The sequence below is a fragment of the Lissotriton vulgaris genome, chromosome 5 (genome assembly GCF_964263255.1).
Source record: "Lissotriton vulgaris chromosome 5, aLisVul1.2, whole genome shotgun sequence".
Taxonomy (NCBI): domain Eukaryota; kingdom Metazoa; phylum Chordata; class Amphibia; order Caudata; family Salamandridae; genus Lissotriton; species Lissotriton vulgaris.
Window position 1 is genome coordinate 417,550,741 of NC_141693.1, and position 17,901 is coordinate 417,568,641.

General features: G+C 46.9%; 1 protein-coding gene across 1 annotated transcript in view; it reads left to right on the forward strand.

Moving 5' to 3' along the window:
* The window catches only part of LOC147710990 (uncharacterized), a 151,037-nt gene that overhangs the window by 37,903 nt on the left and 95,233 nt on the right, over positions 1-17,901 (forward strand). The window contains exon 7 of the mRNA XM_086920088.1: positions 6,185-6,360. Within this exon, the coding sequence (XP_086776214.1) occupies positions 6,185-6,360 (176 nt within the window). The remainder of the gene's footprint in view (positions 1-6,184; positions 6,361-17,901) is intronic.

A 17,901-nucleotide genomic window follows, 5' to 3' on the forward strand; every position in this document is an offset into this window, starting at 1 on the left:
AAACTAGAAGTTTAATTTTACTAATAGTAATTTTATGACTGTGGAGACTCCACACTTGCGGCGGTGACACCGTACATAAAAATATAGGCCTGTCATATCTTTTTAAGTGCAAAGTTGTCTGCCCGACTATTGGTAAAATTAAACTTGCTTTTGTGAATGCTAAAAAAGAGTAAACTTACCACAAAGTGTAATTTTACCTTTGTAAATCAGGCCATTAGTGTGTTTCTGTTTCTCTGGTTCCCAAAAAGTCTCTCTACCTGTTCACCTGTACCCCTGTCTTCCTTTATCTTTCTAATGCACCTTTCTTTCTACTTTGCTCCTTTTCGTACATCATCCCTCAATGTACCCCCTTCCACTCTCCTACATTTTTTCCTCCCTACCCCTAGTGCTGTCTACCTTTCTTTCTGTTTTTAAAAGCTTATTATCTCTCTACCTATTAACCTACTTGCATCTTCCTGTTTCTTTCCCTCTGTATCTTTTCCCCTGTTCAAATCACCTTTTCTCTCTTTACTATACATCTCTCCCCTCCTTAACTATCTGTCTCTCATCTTTTTCCATACACCCCTTTTCCCTATAGTTCACATTTCCCACTATAGTCTTTTATGTACCTCTCTGACCTTCTCTTCCCCCCCTCCTCTTGCTTTTATAATACTCAGCAGAGTCTGACATAATTGAATAGCCAGATCGAGAAGACCACACTTAGAAAGAGGTAAAGCGGGAAAAAGCAGGGGAAGATAAATAAAGATAATGTTAGCAGATTTCACCAAATGGAATGGAGAATCTCGTTGAAGTAAGAAAGGCAGTAGTGAAAGGGGTATTTTTTTTAATTATGAATATCCAGTACTAAAGGTACTATTTGAAGTACTGTGTGCATAGATCATATTTTAATAATATGAACTAGTCCACTAAACATCCTCCAAGTCGGCCTTGCTGTGTCTTTCTTGCAATGGGAGGAACAGGCAGGTTAGATACTGAATTCCACATAAAATGTTGTGGCAAGTAAAAAACGAATTTAGATCCAGGAGCTAAAAGTAATGGCTTTATCCAAGCTTGTTCAACCTTTCTTTTGGTATTCTTTTGCTCAGGAAGCTTGAGCTTTCTGCTGTTTTTGAGGGTGCCTATTTCTAAATGTTTACCATATCATTCAGTATTGTTTGGCACCACAAGGGTTTCTATTAACAAAACATCCATAAGAAATTCCAAATTGTTCCAAAGAGGGAAGAGGGGGACCCAAAATCTTTCTTCCGTAGGCCACAAAAATCCTTAAAGTTGGCCACTCGCCAAACACTAAGGGCCTTATTACGACTTTGGCGGTCCTACAGCGGACAGTGCAACACGTCGTCGACCGTAGGACCGCCAAATCCGTGGTGCGACCGTCCGCTAGATTAGGAGTTTATATCCTGGTCTAGCGGGTTGTCCTGCGGCGGTCTGACAGTGGTAGTCTGTTAGGCTCATAGAGCAGCCTAACATGCAGACTGCTTCTCTCAGAACGCCGACTGCACCTTCCAGCACGGTGTGGCATACATGCTACACCATGCAGGAACTGGGGGTGCAAAACCAGGGGGGCACTACATGTGCCTCCCTGCATGCACCACCAGTGCCAGGAGCAGGAAGGGGTCCTGTTAGGGCCTACTTTGTTGCCTGTCCACCACTCTTTTCATGGGAGACTCGGCGCCATGAAAAGGGCAGTGTACAGGCAACTCCTAATATGGTTGGTTGTGTTGGAGCAGCACTGCCAGCATATTAGTGCTCCTGACCGTTGTGTGAACACGGTGGAATCCTTGATGCCCAGCGGTCATATCGGTCCTGTGGCAGTCCGACGGCCACACTCATAATACTGCGGGCAGCCAACCACTAAATTCGTAATAATGCCCTAAATCAGCCGCCAACCACAGCAAAGAACCATAAATGGCAGAGGTGATGCCTGATACAGACAGTGCCAATGGTGATGCTTGATACATACAGGACCAACTACAACAACAGCATTTTTCTTTCAGAAAGGATGACTACACTGCATGTAGGGTGTCCAGCCTTTAAAGCCAACTTTGCACAAAGGATACAAAGACATCTATAGCAAACGCCTTGCAATATCTGTGCAGATCTAACTTGTGAGGTTAAAAATTGTTTTCTCTGAGTAATGGTTGACCTACGACCAGCAAGCAAAGTTTCTAGTATTACGTTTAATCTAATTTAAGTAATATTGTTCAGCAGTAATATCACGTAATATTACACACATAACCAAATGGACCCTTAGTACCTTTTGATAGCAGGATAGGCCAAGGCATCGTCTCTCAAAAGGTTGGAGGTGCCACAGTTAAATCATGCATGCTCTTGCACCTAATATGGAAACGTGAATTGATGTTCAGACTTTACAATCAAAAACGAAAATAGGTTTTATTAAATCGCTCCTAAGAGGAAGAAAATATGGCTTAAAATCTGGAGTTTACCTGTAAAATGTGTCTAATGGGATCTCCCAAAGTCACTTTGGAATTGGAAATTCCTCAGTAATTCCCATTATAAACACTTTTAACCTCTTAAGTGTTTGATTAATGCACACAGTATAAGAAAATGGTAACTTGGAGTTCTCAAAGAACAAAAGTTGTAGTAAAGACAGAAAAACGACCAAGACAAACCACAAAGTACCCGCTGCTCTGAAGATGAACTCAGTTGGTCCTCCTAGTCAAGTTTTGCTCAATGCAGTGGCATAGCCAGGGCAGGGGGCGGTTCGCCCCACGTGGCACAAGTTTTGTTTTGGGTGGCGGCCTCCCTCCTCCGGTCTTACCTACAGCATCGCCAGTACCCCTTCCCCTCTCTTACATACGGCTGCAGGTATCGCCAGCAAACCCCTCCCCCTCCGCTATTGCATATGTCCCCGAGGGGACCCCTACCAGTACCGTCCCGGGTGGCAACTAACCTAGCTACGCCACTGGTTCAATAGTACTTTTAAAGGCTCAATTAAAGCCTGATTGGATGCTGCAGCCGAACTGGGGTGACAAAGGCACTGCCTCCAGTGGCACAGTCATGGCTAGCAACTCAAATTTAGAAATATCCTCAAGGGCATTTTTGTCAAAACTTCTGTCATCGACATGGAAGGAGCTGCTTCGGTAAATACGAAGGCCTTCTGCCATGGCGTGGCAACATGGTCTACTGAGAGCATTTTTATGGTCTAGCTCGACATCGCAGCTGTCACCAGACAATTATGTGAACATCACCAGGAAGAGGCTTTGGTTCCGCTCACACGTCAGGAGCCAGGTGTACATGTTCTGATTGGGCAGAAGTTGAGTGCTTAAAAAATGCATGCCTTCCACAGAGCTGTGGTCAATTTGTTTAGTGATGCGGCTGCCAGAAGGTGAACTTTCAGGGCACACAAATAGCATTGTAGTCCTATTAAATAGTCTTATATAACTAGACAATTTGTAGTGTTTTCCTCTGGCAGCAGCACAGATGGGAGCACAGTCATTAACCTACATGGATTTTTAGGTCTGGCTTGACGGTGCATCCATAAGCCAAGTCAAATGGAATTGGCAATGCTTTTTTTTCTTCCCAGAGACAAACTATATGAGGATTAGTTATGAGAATGGAGATCAGCCAAATTAATAAGGAAGGAAACTGCTAGGTTTCCTTAGCTGGCTTGCAACTTGGAAACCTGTGACCCAGTAGTCCAACCAGCACCGAGCACAACGGCTCCCGGTCAGTGCATCTGCAGGCCTTCTAACCCGTTTTCTTTCCTGTCCAGAGTTCCCATGTAAGGGCCATTGATATTTTGTTTACAAAATCTTTCTGTAAACCAAAGAAATGCTGACGGGCCGCCATGACATGGATGCCTGTCTGCAGGCACTACTTTCTTTATGAAACTATCCTGCCATGCCAGGCGGAGGTCTTTGACCAAATTGATCCCTGCTCTAACAGTAGGGATATGTAATTATGGTAGCCAGTCCAATGTTGGGAGGGGGGGGGGCAAGAACAGAGGTACAGCACTGGCACTACATGCCCTTTTTCAATAAAATTGGAGTTTTGCTGAAGACAAACACATGACCTACATTCTGCAATCTCAAATGTCCCTCCGTGAGCCGCTGACTCTTCCACCATAAGGCATGACCCAAAACAACACCCAATCAACACCCCTGCGCTCCTCTGAGAGCAGTCCTTATCCTCCGGTCTTGGCCTCTATGGTCATTGCTGTGCATCCTTAGGGAAATGAGAGCTGTAACATCCCACTGGGGGCTGGGTCTTGTGCTTAAGCTGGTAAGAAAGAAAAGGTGAGGGTTTTAGTGGTCCTATCCATATAGCATTGTAGCAGAGCAATAACCTTTCAGCTGCTGACTTGCACGGAATGCCGTGCTGTGTTGCATCATCTCTGCTGCTGCAGCAACATACAGAGTTTGCAATGTAAACCCCTGTGGTGGCTCCCTTAGTGGGTTAGTGCAATAGTTGTGTTTCTTTTTGGTGGCATCGGGCCCTAATTCTTTTGCTCCTCCATTCCCTTACATGGCCACTTGAATGTCCTTGCACTACAATGGAATGACTTCACGAGCAGACTGACACATTTACTGGCCTATCAAAGGGTGCACTTCTGTCCTAAGTCTCATTATCAAAAGAGTTGACTACAAACCAGTCCTGTATGCTGTGCTTTTAATGTTGGCAGTACGGAGTTCTGGCAGGCAGCCAAAAAAATAGGACAGAACTAATGCCTTTTCAATGCTGAGTACAATTGGTGTTGCACTTTGTGTAGTCTAATAGCTGCAAATAATTCACAATACGAAGTTTTAAGACACACTCGCTTCAAGAATACTGCAAAATGTATCTGTGAAAATCTAAGTTTGTGATGTTGAGAATTGTAGTATGATCTGAATGGGATGGAGACTATGGGCCTGTTCACGAATTTGGCAGTCTTGGTAACGTTGTTGCAGCAGTGGCAGATTCCCTGACCGCTGGCTAGGCATGTCGCCAGCCGAATCACGATGTTGGCGGCCCCATAGACGAAAGCCCACCTGAATACCGCCGCCTCTGCCGGTCTTTGCCACCCACATAGACCGTTGTCACAGGTTACAACAGCTGACGGCTGGAGTCTAGCGCCTGTTTCCACAGACAAGATTACAATGTGGCTCACCGCCAAGACATCTGTAGGAGGAAGACTTCCACACTCGACCTGGTAGGAACACAAGATATAAGGTGAGAACTCACCTTATATCCAGCTTCCACTCCTCCTTCCATCACAGAGCCCCTCTCCCAGATCCTCTCTTTGTTGCAGATACTTGTCCACTAAGAAATTACGCACAATTGATGTCAACTCCTAAGGTAAGCCACTCATACATGTCTTCACTGTTACAATGGCTGTGGACCCGAGCTGTTGGACAAGGTATGTTTTTCATAGGTGTAATACATATGTATATATTTTCAGACTTGCTTTGTGTGAATACACACATATGCATTTGCACTGTGAAACATTCCTAAAAATAGTGAGGTTCCTAGCACAACAATCCTCTTCCGTCTGAAGACCGCTGCTACGAGATCGCTAGTACAAGAGAAACATCACAATATTGCAGACAGGATGCCGCCGGCTTGGCAACGTTGACTGGCCTGCCATGGGCCAGCGGTAAGATCACCAACTCGTAATCAACCAATCAATCAATAAATCAGGGATTTGTGAAGTGCACTCGTCACCCGTGAGGGTCTCAAGGTGCTGGGGGATGGGGAGGGGTACGAGTAGCTCTGTCCCATCCGAAGAGCCAGGTCTTCAGGCTCTTTTTGAATGCTTGCAGAGTGGGGGTTCGTCTGATGCTGAGGGGGAGTTCATTCCAGGTCCTGGCCACAATGTAAGAGAAGGCTCTTCCTCCTGTTCTGGCTCTGCGGATGCGTGGTATTTTGGCAGGGGCAAGGTCGGCGGAGAGGAGGTTTCTCTAGGGTGCGTAGAAGGAGATTCTTTCGTTGAGGTATTGTGGTCCAGTGTTGTGGAGGGATTTGTAGGCGTGAGTGAGCAGCTTAAAGGTCACTCTCTTTTCAACAGGGAGCCAGTTGAGGTCTTGCAGGTGCTGGGTGGTGTTGTTTTGTCATGGGATGCCAAGGATGAGTCTGACGACAGTGTTCTGGATGGTCTGGAGTTTGCAGAATAGAGATTTGTTGATCCCGAGATTTTTAAATCAGGCCCTTTGTTTCTTCTAATTGTGTTTTGCTGTTATTAAAGACACCAGAATTCAACGCAAGGACAGCGCAGGATGGAGAACAATCATCAAGAGTCAGAATTTGTGAATAAGCAACTGCAGCTCGAGAAGCAGATGAAGGGCCTTGAGGCGGACAGAGGTGCGCTGGACAGAGACCTGCCAGTAGCAAGAGACTTTCTGAATGAGAAAAATGCAAAAGGTGAGTGACAATCTCCCTGTGCCATTTTGAAAGAGCAGATCTCAGTAATAGGATGATGTTATTGCAGAATAAAGGGTTGCACAGCCCAAGGTTACAAAAGGTCTCTGATATGTAAAACATGACACTGTGCAAAGTATGTGCAGTGTGGCATCAGTGACCAAAGTTAAGAATAATCAGTAGCCATTTGTTAGGGGCTGATAGTCACTCTAATACTATTCTGTCATATAGATATACTTTACCTATCTGCTGTGTTAAGTTAGCATGAGCTTATTAGGAGTTTAAACGCCATTTTACCTTTCTGCTGCTTCTGCACACGACACATATCTGTTGCTTTAGCTTTGAGCCTAGTAGAATGTTTTGATTCACGCGAGAATAATATGTTGTTACTCTGATATCAGCCTTGCTTGGTGAACTGTGTCTGTGCAGTGAGTGCTGAAACCTTCAAGGATATCACAACACAGTGGTTGTTGTGAGGTCTGATCTTCGCACGTTCATAGACATAACATACATGCAGCTGCAGCCAACCTCTGGCTTTAGGCGCGTTTTATATGGCTTTGCACAGAGCATACACACACACTTGATGGTGCTTCGCATGCAGAGAGCTGGTAGAAGATGATGTGATCCCTTAACACTAGGATCTGAGGTATGCGCCCGCCCTGCTAAAAACCCAAAGTGTGGCTCACTGGTTAGAGCAGGCAGACCCTGAAGCAGAGGTCAGACCCGGGACCAGGGTTCAATTCCCGACGCGGCAGGGTCGTGAGCTCAAATGTCCATGGACTCGATAATTCTCGCTTCGGTGCCTGACCTAATCATGGGTTTACACTCTGCAACTCTGGGCATTAAGCTTGCTTAATCTCCACAACGCCCCCCCGTGGCGGGATGCCTGGCGTTCACCTTGGGGATGCACTGTAGGGGCCATCTCACAGGGAAAAACCAGGACGGGTTCCCAAGGCAAGCGCGGAGATACGCCTTCGGGGGTCGATTCTGGCGCTATATAAGAAATATAATAAAAATAATAATAATTAGATATAATCTAATATACTAGCTAGGGAGGGTGAGAATTAGGTGTTACTGAACTCTATTCATTTTAGCTTTTTACCATGCTTTCACCTTTTATATTCTATGGACTAGTGACTATGCTGATTACTTTTTTTCTTATAATATGTTTGCTTGTATTAGCTAAGATACTGCGTTTGAGAACACTGCATTACTAAATAAACATTTCAAATATGCACGTGTCCTCTTTTACTCCTTGTTCTGGATTGAAATGATTGTATGACGAAAGAGTGTTCATGTGTTCCACGTTACCTGAGGTGTACTAAGTCCATGTTCTGGTTTGTCTAAGCATTGGGGGTTTGTGATCACCAATGAGACACTGTAGCTAGTCTGGTAGGGGATTTTGGGTACTAAGGTGAGTTTTGGCACAACCTAATCGACTGAGGTTCCAAGTCTCTATGCACAGTTCTGTATGAGAACGGAATCCCTGCGACATGGCGCCCAACCGTTGGTGGTCTTATTACATGACACTCAAGTAGTGCAATATTCAGTCCTTAACACCTTCACTATTGTTTCCGGTTAACGGTGGTGTCGGACAAACCTACCTATATTCATATAGGTCTTTTCAAGCTTGAATCTTTCTAAACGGTTTCCTTGAGTTACTACCCAGTTGTGCTACAAAGTTTACTTTGTACATCTTTCTTTCTGTGTCACTATGGCCGCGGTGGACATTGCGCAACATAGCTGCCTTGCGGTGCGCAATCATTTGCAGACTTATAATGTCCCCGAGGATGGCATGGCCGTGATAATGGTGGTGAGTGCAAAGGTGGCTTACCCGTATGAGATTTTTTACTCATGGGTGACCTTCCCAGCTATAAACGCAAATACTCATGTGTTCGACACGTACACTCCCACGGCTGTGCCACAGGAATATGCACCGTATAGGGCACAGGAGATTCCTATAGATACTTGGCAGCATCACGTTTGGTTTGATGGCGCCCTACCCCATACTTTAGCAGCTCCGAGGTTAGGTCCTTTGTCCATTCCAGGTGCAAATTGGCCTGTTTTGGCTGGATTTACACCTCATCCTCAACACGGAGCATGTAACGTTGTTGAGTTAAGACGACTACATGTAGTCGCAATTAGCGTGATTAGATCGTTAGTGCAATACATAACCCGTAATCTCCAGGGTGGGGCCCCGGGTGGTGCGGCGCTTCCTGCCGGACAGGGCGGAATGAAGCTCAGTCCCGTTATGGTCAACGCTGTGATGGGCAAGCGCCCCCAGGAAAAGGATGATTTTCCTTTCTGGATTGCCGAGAAGTTTAACCAGCTGGAAGCAGTGTTTCCTAACACGACTCCTGGTGAAAAACACAGGATTCTGACAATTAGCTTGACCCCTGAAATCGGTGACTGTGAGACTTGGGGTAAAACATTTGCGGCGGTCTACACAAGGTGTTACGGCACTCCATCTATGACTGTCCTGCTGAAGGTCCTTAAACGTGTCCAGGATGAGCACAGACCTGAGGCTGCGGTAGAATTGGGTATGCGCCTCTGTGGCACCTTTGATGCGGTTTCCGATCTCATACTTGCGAATGTCAAGGGAGATGCGGTGAACTTTCAGGTAGCCAATGCTTTGCAGGCAATTCCCGATGCCGACAAACCCCGACAGTTGGCGAGGATTATTGTGGCGGCTTATAAAACCGTGGGCCGCAATAGTAGGGGTCTTAAGCCTTTTTCTAGTAAAGAGAAAAAACAACCCCAAGGGCAGAAGTCGGAAACTGACGACCAGCCCAAGACAAAAAAACAAAATTGGCCAAAAAAATAAAAACAGGGAAAGCAACAACAACAACAGAAACAGGAGTCTCGCCCTGCGACTTCATTGCCTGCGCCCACAGAACGTGTTTATGACTTGCGCGAATGCGCAATGATAAAATCACCTGATCGTTTTCAGGTTTCTGATCAACGCTCTCCTCGTTCTTTTCAGGAGTCATCGGCCTTTTCGACCGGTGGTGGCAGAGGCGGCAGGGGTCGGGGTGGCCAGCAAGGACGCAACCAGCCCCGCCCGAAAGACGGTAAAGGCAAGCAGGACGATTCTACACCGAAGAGACCCCAGTTTCAGAAAAAGAAAGTTGCCGCTTTAACAGCACACAGATATGCCACAGATGGTGAGAACGCAGCTTCGGAATCAGACATGAGCTCTGACCTTGCTGGACAGCGCTGCAGAGATTACCATAGTGCGAGAGGCCCTGCGTCCACTTCTCAAGGTGACAGCGACTGACCGTTAAGTTGTTGTGGAGACAGCTGACACTAGAGTAGCTCCCCCAGACAGACTTTATGAAATAGTCCTATTTCTTGAAGGTGACATTCAACGTACCATAGAAGGAGTATTTTGGGATAATCTTACAACTACCTATGACATTTTGTTAGCGGAGGCTGACTGGCCCCCACCTTTTGTGCTTGCGTCTCCAAGAGGGGAAGAGGTGATCCTCCCTAGTTTCGCGCACACTGTCTCGAAGGAGCAAGCGCTAAAGCCCTTGCGCCGGCTCTGTACCATACACACTGTGGATGGGATACATTTTCCCCACACCACAAGATTCCTTTGCGGTCTATGCCACAGCCTCAACCTCAATATCTCATAAAGCGTGAAGCTAAGGCTTCCGTTGCGGAAATCCTTGAACAATTGGAATATCAAGGAGTAATTGAAACTTGTGTGTCACCAATGAATAACCCTCTTTTTACTGTGACCAAGCCTGACGGTTCATATCGTTTCGTGTTGGATTACCGGCATTTAAACTCGCATTGCTGTACCTGTGCAGTACAGAATACACACGGCTCTGCCTTGGTGGATAGTCTTGCGCCTAAGCGGTTTAAAACCACGCTTGACATTTCCAACGGCTTTTATGCCTACCATTTGGATGGTCTGAGTTCCCAATGGACCTCCTTTACTTGTGGCGGTGTCCAAAAACATTTCAAACGTTTACCGATGAGCTATAAGAATAGTCCTGGGGTGTTTGCTGCCCGCATAGTCTCTCTCTTGGAGAGAGTTGACCCAGATGCTTGTTCGTAAGTGGATGACATTTATCTCACGGATGACGAACTTTGGGAGCATCTGTGTCGAGTTGACCGCTTAATTTGTAGCTTTGCGGACTTCGGTTACAAATTCAACTTTGCAAAATCGCACTTTGCAGAGTACACAGTGTTGTTTCTGGGCTACGAGCTAAACAATGAAGGTCGAGGATTGGCTCCTCACTTCTTGGAGAAATGTGCACAATTGCGCGCTCCGACAACTCTGAAAAAATTACAGTCTTTACTGGGATTTTTGAATTTCGGGAGGACACACATACCTGAATATGCCCAGCGTATCAAGCCTTTGTATGCTTTGATACAACCTACTTTTACCAAATCGAGCTGGCTGCCAGAGCACCCGGCTATACTGCAATCTTCAGTCACTACATGAGCCCCCTCGCGGCCATCGCACGCCAACACAACCTCAACATCATCTCCTACTCCGACGACACCCAGCTGATCCTCTCCCTCACCAACGACCCGCCACCGCCAGAACCAACCTACACGAAGGGATGAAAGACGTAGCCAAGTGGATGATGAACAGCCGCCTGAAACTGAACACAGATAAGACGGAAGTCCTCATCCTGGGATCGTCGCCCTCCGCCTGGGACGACTCCTGGTGGCCTCCTGCCCTGGGCAGCGCACCCAAACCAACAGACCACGCACGCAACCTGGGCTTCATCCTGGACTCCTCCCTCTCCATGACCAGACAAGTCAACGCCGTCTCCTCGTCATGCTTCAACATCCTACGCATGCTACGTAAGATCTTCCGGTGGATCCCCACCGAAACCAGGAAGACGGTCACCCAGGCCCTCGTCACCAGCCGACTGGACTACGGCAACTCCCTCTAAGCCGGAACCACCGCAAAACTCCAGAAAATACTCCAGCGCATTCAGAAAGCTCAGCACGACTCATCCTGGACATCCCCCGACACAGCCACATCTCCGCACACCTGAGAAACCTGCACTGGCTCCCTGTCAACAAGAGAATCACGTTTCGACTCCTCACCCATGCACACAAAGCTCTCCACAACCAAGGCCCAAGATACCTCAACGACCGCCTGAACTTCTACACTCCCACCCGCCGGCTTCGATCGACCAGCCACGCCCTTGCCGCCGTCCCCCGCATTCGAAGAGCCACAACGGGAGGAAGATCCTTCTCCTACCTGGCCGCCAAGACGTGGAAATCCCTCCCAACCCACCTCCGCCTGACCCAAGACCACCTCGCCTTCAGGAAGCAACTCAAGACCTGGCTGTTCGAGCAGTAGCGGACTCCCCTACCCCAAGCGCCTTGAGACCCTCCGGGTGAGTAGCGCGCTATACAAATGCTTGATTGATTGATTGATTGAATCTTTGCAGGCCGATCTGCTCGCTTCTAAATACTTACTGACTCGTGACAACCACACCATCTTGGTGATAAGAATCATCCCTGGGACGGTGGGTTTCACATACCTTACTTTTAACGAAGGAGACACAGTACCTATTGCCTACAAGTCACACTTGTACACTTCGGCTGAAATGCGGTTTTCCACTGTGGAGAAAATGTTGACGGCTGTACAGATAGCGATTCTTAAGGAACGTGCTCTGACACAGGGAAAACGCATGTTGGTTGCGACCCCGTGTCCTGCTTTGGAAGCAGTTACGAAAGCCAGTGTGCCTAATTCTAAAGCTTTGCACCCTCGGTGGATACAATGGGCAGCATCATTGACGTCTCCGGATGTCACGTTTGTTTTTGATGCCTCCTTACGGTCGCAGGAGTTTTTGCAGTATGAATTTGTTCATCCTGCACCTTTGACTATGCAGCCTTTGGAGGATTTCCATTGCATCATATACACTGATGGTTCGGCGCAGCTTGCGCATGGTTCTAAACATGCCTACGTTTCCGCATGCGCCATTGTGGTAGGTGCCAATTGTGAACGATGAGTTCAAGTCCAGAGTCGTGCACACGCAGATTCTAGAGGACTGCACCGCACAATTGGCAGAGCTTTGTGCTCTGATGCTTGCATTGGGGTACGCAGACCCTAGTGTGACAACTTCAATTGGAAGTGATTCTTGCTACTGTGTTCAGTTTTACAATGAGAACTTGTTCTTTTGGATTCAGAATGATTTTCGTGATTCCAAGGGTAGCACAATAAAACATAAAATGATCTGGGTCCGAGTGGCTGAACTTAAAGAGCAGTTGCCACTCGAGTTTGTAATTCGTACTCTCGGTCATCAGCGTGTGGAAGTTCACGCTGTTGGCAACTCGCTTGCTGATGAAGCAGCGAAAACAGCAGTATCAACATATTTAGTTGCAGCAGTTACACGGTCCAAAAGTAAGATTGAGGATGATATCTTGGCGGCTGTTGCTGCCACTGAGAAGGGAAGTAAATATCCTACGAGGTTCCCTTCAAAGTACACTTACCACTTAAGTCCCGATAAGGTTCCTTATGTGAAAATTCCTGAAGTTGGGGAGAGATTGATTCCCAACTCGGATCGCAGACATACTCTGATCACAGCGGCCCATGAAGGAGCGTCCGCGCATGCGGGCGTTTCAGCCACTGTGTCTCAATTACAACAATGTTTTTGGTGACGGGGACTGTACAAACAGACGCATGACTATGTCCTTCAATATGACATTTGCCAGCAGATTAAGCCTTTAACTGCTACGCGTCCGCCTCAAACGCAGTTGTTCATTTCTAATAAACCATTAGGTTGTGTTTATTTGGATCACTGCGGTCCTTTTTCATCTGATACTGCGTATAAGTACATCTTAGTAGCGGTTGAATCATGCACAAGCTTTGTTTGGGTCTGGCCTCATCGCAGCGCTGATTCACGGACTGTCATAAGGGATTTGCGTGTCTTTGTAGGGATTTTTGCCTGTGGTACATTCCATTCGGATCAAGCTCCTGCTTTTGCCTCTAAGGCGTATAGGGATTCCATGGCTTCGATGGGGGTCCAAGTCAAGTTTTCGTCTCCATACCGACCTGAGGGTAATAGTGTTGTGGAATGAATGAACCGTGACTTAAAGCAATCACTGACAGCACGAGTTATAGGCACTGGCAGAAACTGGCTGGCCCATATTAATGGTGTGCAGCGTGCTCTTAATAATCTCCCTAGAAGGTCTCTGGGTGGGCGGACCCCATACGAAATGCTCTTTGGTATCAAGATGTATGTACCGGACCTTGAGGGTCTAGACTGGGTGGCTGCTGCTGCCTCCTTTGACGTAGATGAACATTGCAATGTTTTACAGACTACAAAAGACAAGAGACAGTTTTGCAAAGGATCATTTGCCCTCCACTTCGGATGATGCGTTGCAGATCCCGGTAGTTGGCTGGCTACCCCAAGTTGAAGAACTGGTTCGGGAGAAGATAGATAACAAGAAGGAATTTGGTCCCTCATACCGTGCTCCTGTTCCTGTGCTTGGTGTGAAGGGCACAAGAACAGTCATTTTACCCCACTTCCAGGTCGTTAAGAAAACAGGTATATCTCCATTGACAATGTCAAGATACACAGAGTAGCCGATTCTTCTTAGCATGACACTGGCAGTCTCATGTCCTTCAATGGTGAGAAATTCTGTATTGGCCACTGCTTCGGATCATGCGCCTGAAGTGGCCCTTGAGATGCCTGCAGTTTCTAGTCCTTTATTGAGTACATTGCCTGGTACTCAACTTGATGAAACTGACTACACTTACCCAACTGACTTATCGATGCCTGATTTGCAAACTCGTTTGGCCAGAGAATCCAGATTTTCATTTGACACAGTTTCACAGGCATCGGGAAAACCTTCACGGATTAAAGTTTATGCACGTTTGTTTAAAAAACATTTTTTGATTCCCTCTTGGACATATATTTGGCTGGTACTTTTTTCAATTTACGTTTTTATGTCAATTGGTTTTGTGTTTTATTTTTTCCGAATCGTCAATGGACACTATATCGAGGAGAGAACATGCATTTGACATCTAAACGGAACATTGGCACCCCGTTCGTCATCGTATACTGCACACAGATTAAAGAGAGACTTGGCTTTTGTTAACATCACTGCCTGGCCTGTTCTGGATGGGATTGTATGGGATGCTGTCAAATTTCAAATCCATGGCCCCACTGAGGTTATTAATGTCCCTAATGTGCTTAGAGTTAACATGGGGGGTGTGGTTAAACAAAACATACGTTCTTATGATTGGGATGTTCAGGCCGCAGAGGCTTTGTTTGCTGATTTGAAATATTATGCTGCCTTTGATGCTGAAGATTTATATTTAGAATCTGCTAATTATGGTGATTTTTTTTGTTTCCAACATTTTGGCAATCACTACCTACATAAAACTAATTCCAGGAGGAGTACTGGAAATTATACACAGTGGAGCATTGCCCAGCACCTTTAAGAGGCAGCTCGAGTACCTTTTTGAAAAAGTACACTTATTTTACTGATTTTAATCAGTCCAATCCCGCTTCATTTTATTTTAGAATGACAGAAAAATCCATGTCCAAAGTTAGACTTACCGATACTAAGTTATTGTACTTGAAGTCCTTTCTAGACTAGCTAGCTGTTGGAGGCTACGAGTTGTGGAAGGAAACCATTGACCTTAGCCCCTTCGCTGCGGGGGTAATTCCCCCGCTGTGCTGGTGGGAGGGGTGCACGCACAGCACCCGCATGCTCATGACGAGCTGAGCTCGTCATGAGCTACATTGCTCCTGTGCTCATGACGAGCTCAGCTCGTCACAGGTGCATTGGCTCCCGTGGAACGCTCAGCACAGCAGGGGAATTCTCCCCGCACCTGAGCGTTCCACGGCCCATGACGAGCTGAGCTCGTCATGAGCACCGGAGCACCGTGCCTCATGATGAGCTCAGCTCGTCATGAGCATGGAAAAGGTTATATCAGTTTGGGGTTCTAAAAGTTGGCAGGTACAAGGCACTGAGGCTTTGCACCGTGCATGTCTCATCCCGAATCATATGTTGTTTTTAAATTCTACAATCTCACAGACAACATGCTTTGGATTGGCTACTTCTAAAAAATTAAATACTCCTTCCTTCCCTGATTTTGAAGAATATTCTGATTGGGGTAATACTACAAAATGTTCGATTAGGGAGTTGCAAACTCTATTGCAAAATTCGTCCTTTAACATATCCAGTTTGGATCCCAAGGGTTGGTTGATGTGGCACAGAAGTGCTGACTCGTGCCAACATTGTTTTTACTGATGGATTTACACAGGTCAGGTTAGATCCCCGTTTTGAGAGTGACCATTCTGTAACCACTTATTCAGTAGGCAAATTATGTCAGAATTGGCGCAAGCATTCTACCTTGGCGTCAGTTAAACTGCATTTGTCTAAACTGACTGAGGATGTTGATTTGAATGATTTCATAAAAGGCCCGGCTAGAGGTAGATCTAGAAGATGGATATATGCAGTTTACAATGAAATCTGGAAAACATCACCGATTGAGGCAGCTACCCGCCTTAGGGCTATTGATCAAGCTAATTTAGAAAAAGTGCTTGCAGTTGTGGATAATAGCATTAACTCACTTTCTTACTGCATTTATGTTATGTTATGTTATAAAGGGATTTATTGCGCGCACTGCTACTCAAGAGTGTCCTGGTGCGTGGGGCAGTGGTAAAAGAGGAGGCAAACAGCAGGGGCTAAACAAGTTGTTTAAACAGATGAGTTTTTAGCCGCTTTTTGAAGGTGGACAATTCCCTGATGTGCCGCAGATCTACAGGCAGAGCATTCCAAAGAGTGGCAGCCTTAAACGTAAAGGACTGCCCCCCCAGGCGTGCTCTCCGATATTTCGGAATCACTAGCCATCCTTGCATGACCGAAGAGGACGGCTGGGAGTGTAGAAAGCAAACCTAGAGGTGATATAGGCCGGGCCCAAGCCATAAAGTGCCTTATGGGCCATGGTAAGTACTTTAAAAAGCACTCGCTGCACCACGGGCAGCCAGTGCAGATTACTGAGCTGCTTGCAAACGCTAAGGCACCTAGTACTATTAAATAGGAGCCTAACTACTGCGTTCTGGATGACCTGTAACTTCCCCAGGAGATATCCTGGCATGCCGATGTAGAGGGCATTGGCGTAGTCTAGCCGGGACAATATGAAAGCCCTAGCCACTGTCTCCCTCGCGGAGCGTGGAAGTAGGGGAAAGAACCTCCTCAGGGCTTTAAGTGTGCCAAAACACACCCCGGAAAGTCTCTTGACCTGCTCATGGAAGCCTAAATCGCCTCCAAACCAGATTCCCAGATTATTTGCAACTCCGCACTCCCCCGTAGGGCAAGGAAACCCCGGAGGCCAAAGCGACTCTCTAAAAGCCGGAGGGAAATGGTCATCGAGAAGCATCTCCGATTTCTCTTCTTTACATTTCAGGCAGGCCTGAGCTAACCAGGAGAAAACCGATGACAGACACCGATGGGCCACCTCTGTCTGAAGATCATTACCCTTCCACGTGAAGAGAAGCTGGGTGTCATCGGCATAAGCCATAATTTTGGCACCCAACTTCTCCGCCAAATAGATAAGAGGTGTCAGGTAGACAATGAACTGAAGGGGGCTCAGTGTGGATCCCTGGGGGACACCGGTGGACACTGTGCTATCCGACGACGAGAAGGGGGACATCCATACCTGTTGGGACCGATCTTCCAAAAAGGAATTAACCCATTCCCAAGCCGTGGCAGTTATGCCGATGTCAGACAGGCGGGAGAGAAGCTGGAGGTGGGGTACCATATCAAAGGCAGCAGAGAGGTCGAGCAAAACCAGAGCCGCTCTGCCGCCTGCGTCCAGGCATTCCCTAATAGCCTCCACGATCTCTACTAGCGCAGTCTAAGCACTAAACGCTGTCCTAAACCTGGATTGTGCCGGGCGCAGAGCTCCTGAGGATTCCACAAAACTCTCCAGTTGTTTAAAAGCCACTTTTTCACACGCCTTAGCTAAGGCTGGAAGAAGGGAGATGGAACGGTAGTTGGAGAGCACTGTGGCATCGGCAGAAGGTTTCTTCAGGAGAGGGAGGAGTTTTGCTTGTTTCCATTGCCAGGGCACTCTTCTAGATAGCAGTAAGTTGTTAACCAACACCACTATCTCTGGGGCAACTATCTCCGCCACCCCACTCAGGACCCCAGCATGACATGGGTCTGCCGGCGAGCCAGATTTTAAAGATTTTATGTTGCTAAGACATCTTTCTCCTCCGCTGAAATGAAATTCGAGATGAGCTGCTTAGGCACAATAGTGCTAGGGACTAAAGGAGCTGGATGGGAGTGTTGTCCAAGGGGGGTGGTCCGTAGGCTATCCCGAATCTTTTGGATCTTGGTAATAAAGAAAGTGGATAAATCCTCACACCATTGGGACGAAATAGGAGAGGAGGCGGATTCCGCCACGGGTGATAAGAAGCTGCGGACGATGGCAAAAATTTCTTTGCTGTTGTTTTTAGCCTTCAGAATTCTTTCAGCAAAGAAATTGCCCTTGGCTTCTTTAATGGCACCGTAATACTCCCTCTGGGCGGCGCGAAGTTCCACCTTGGC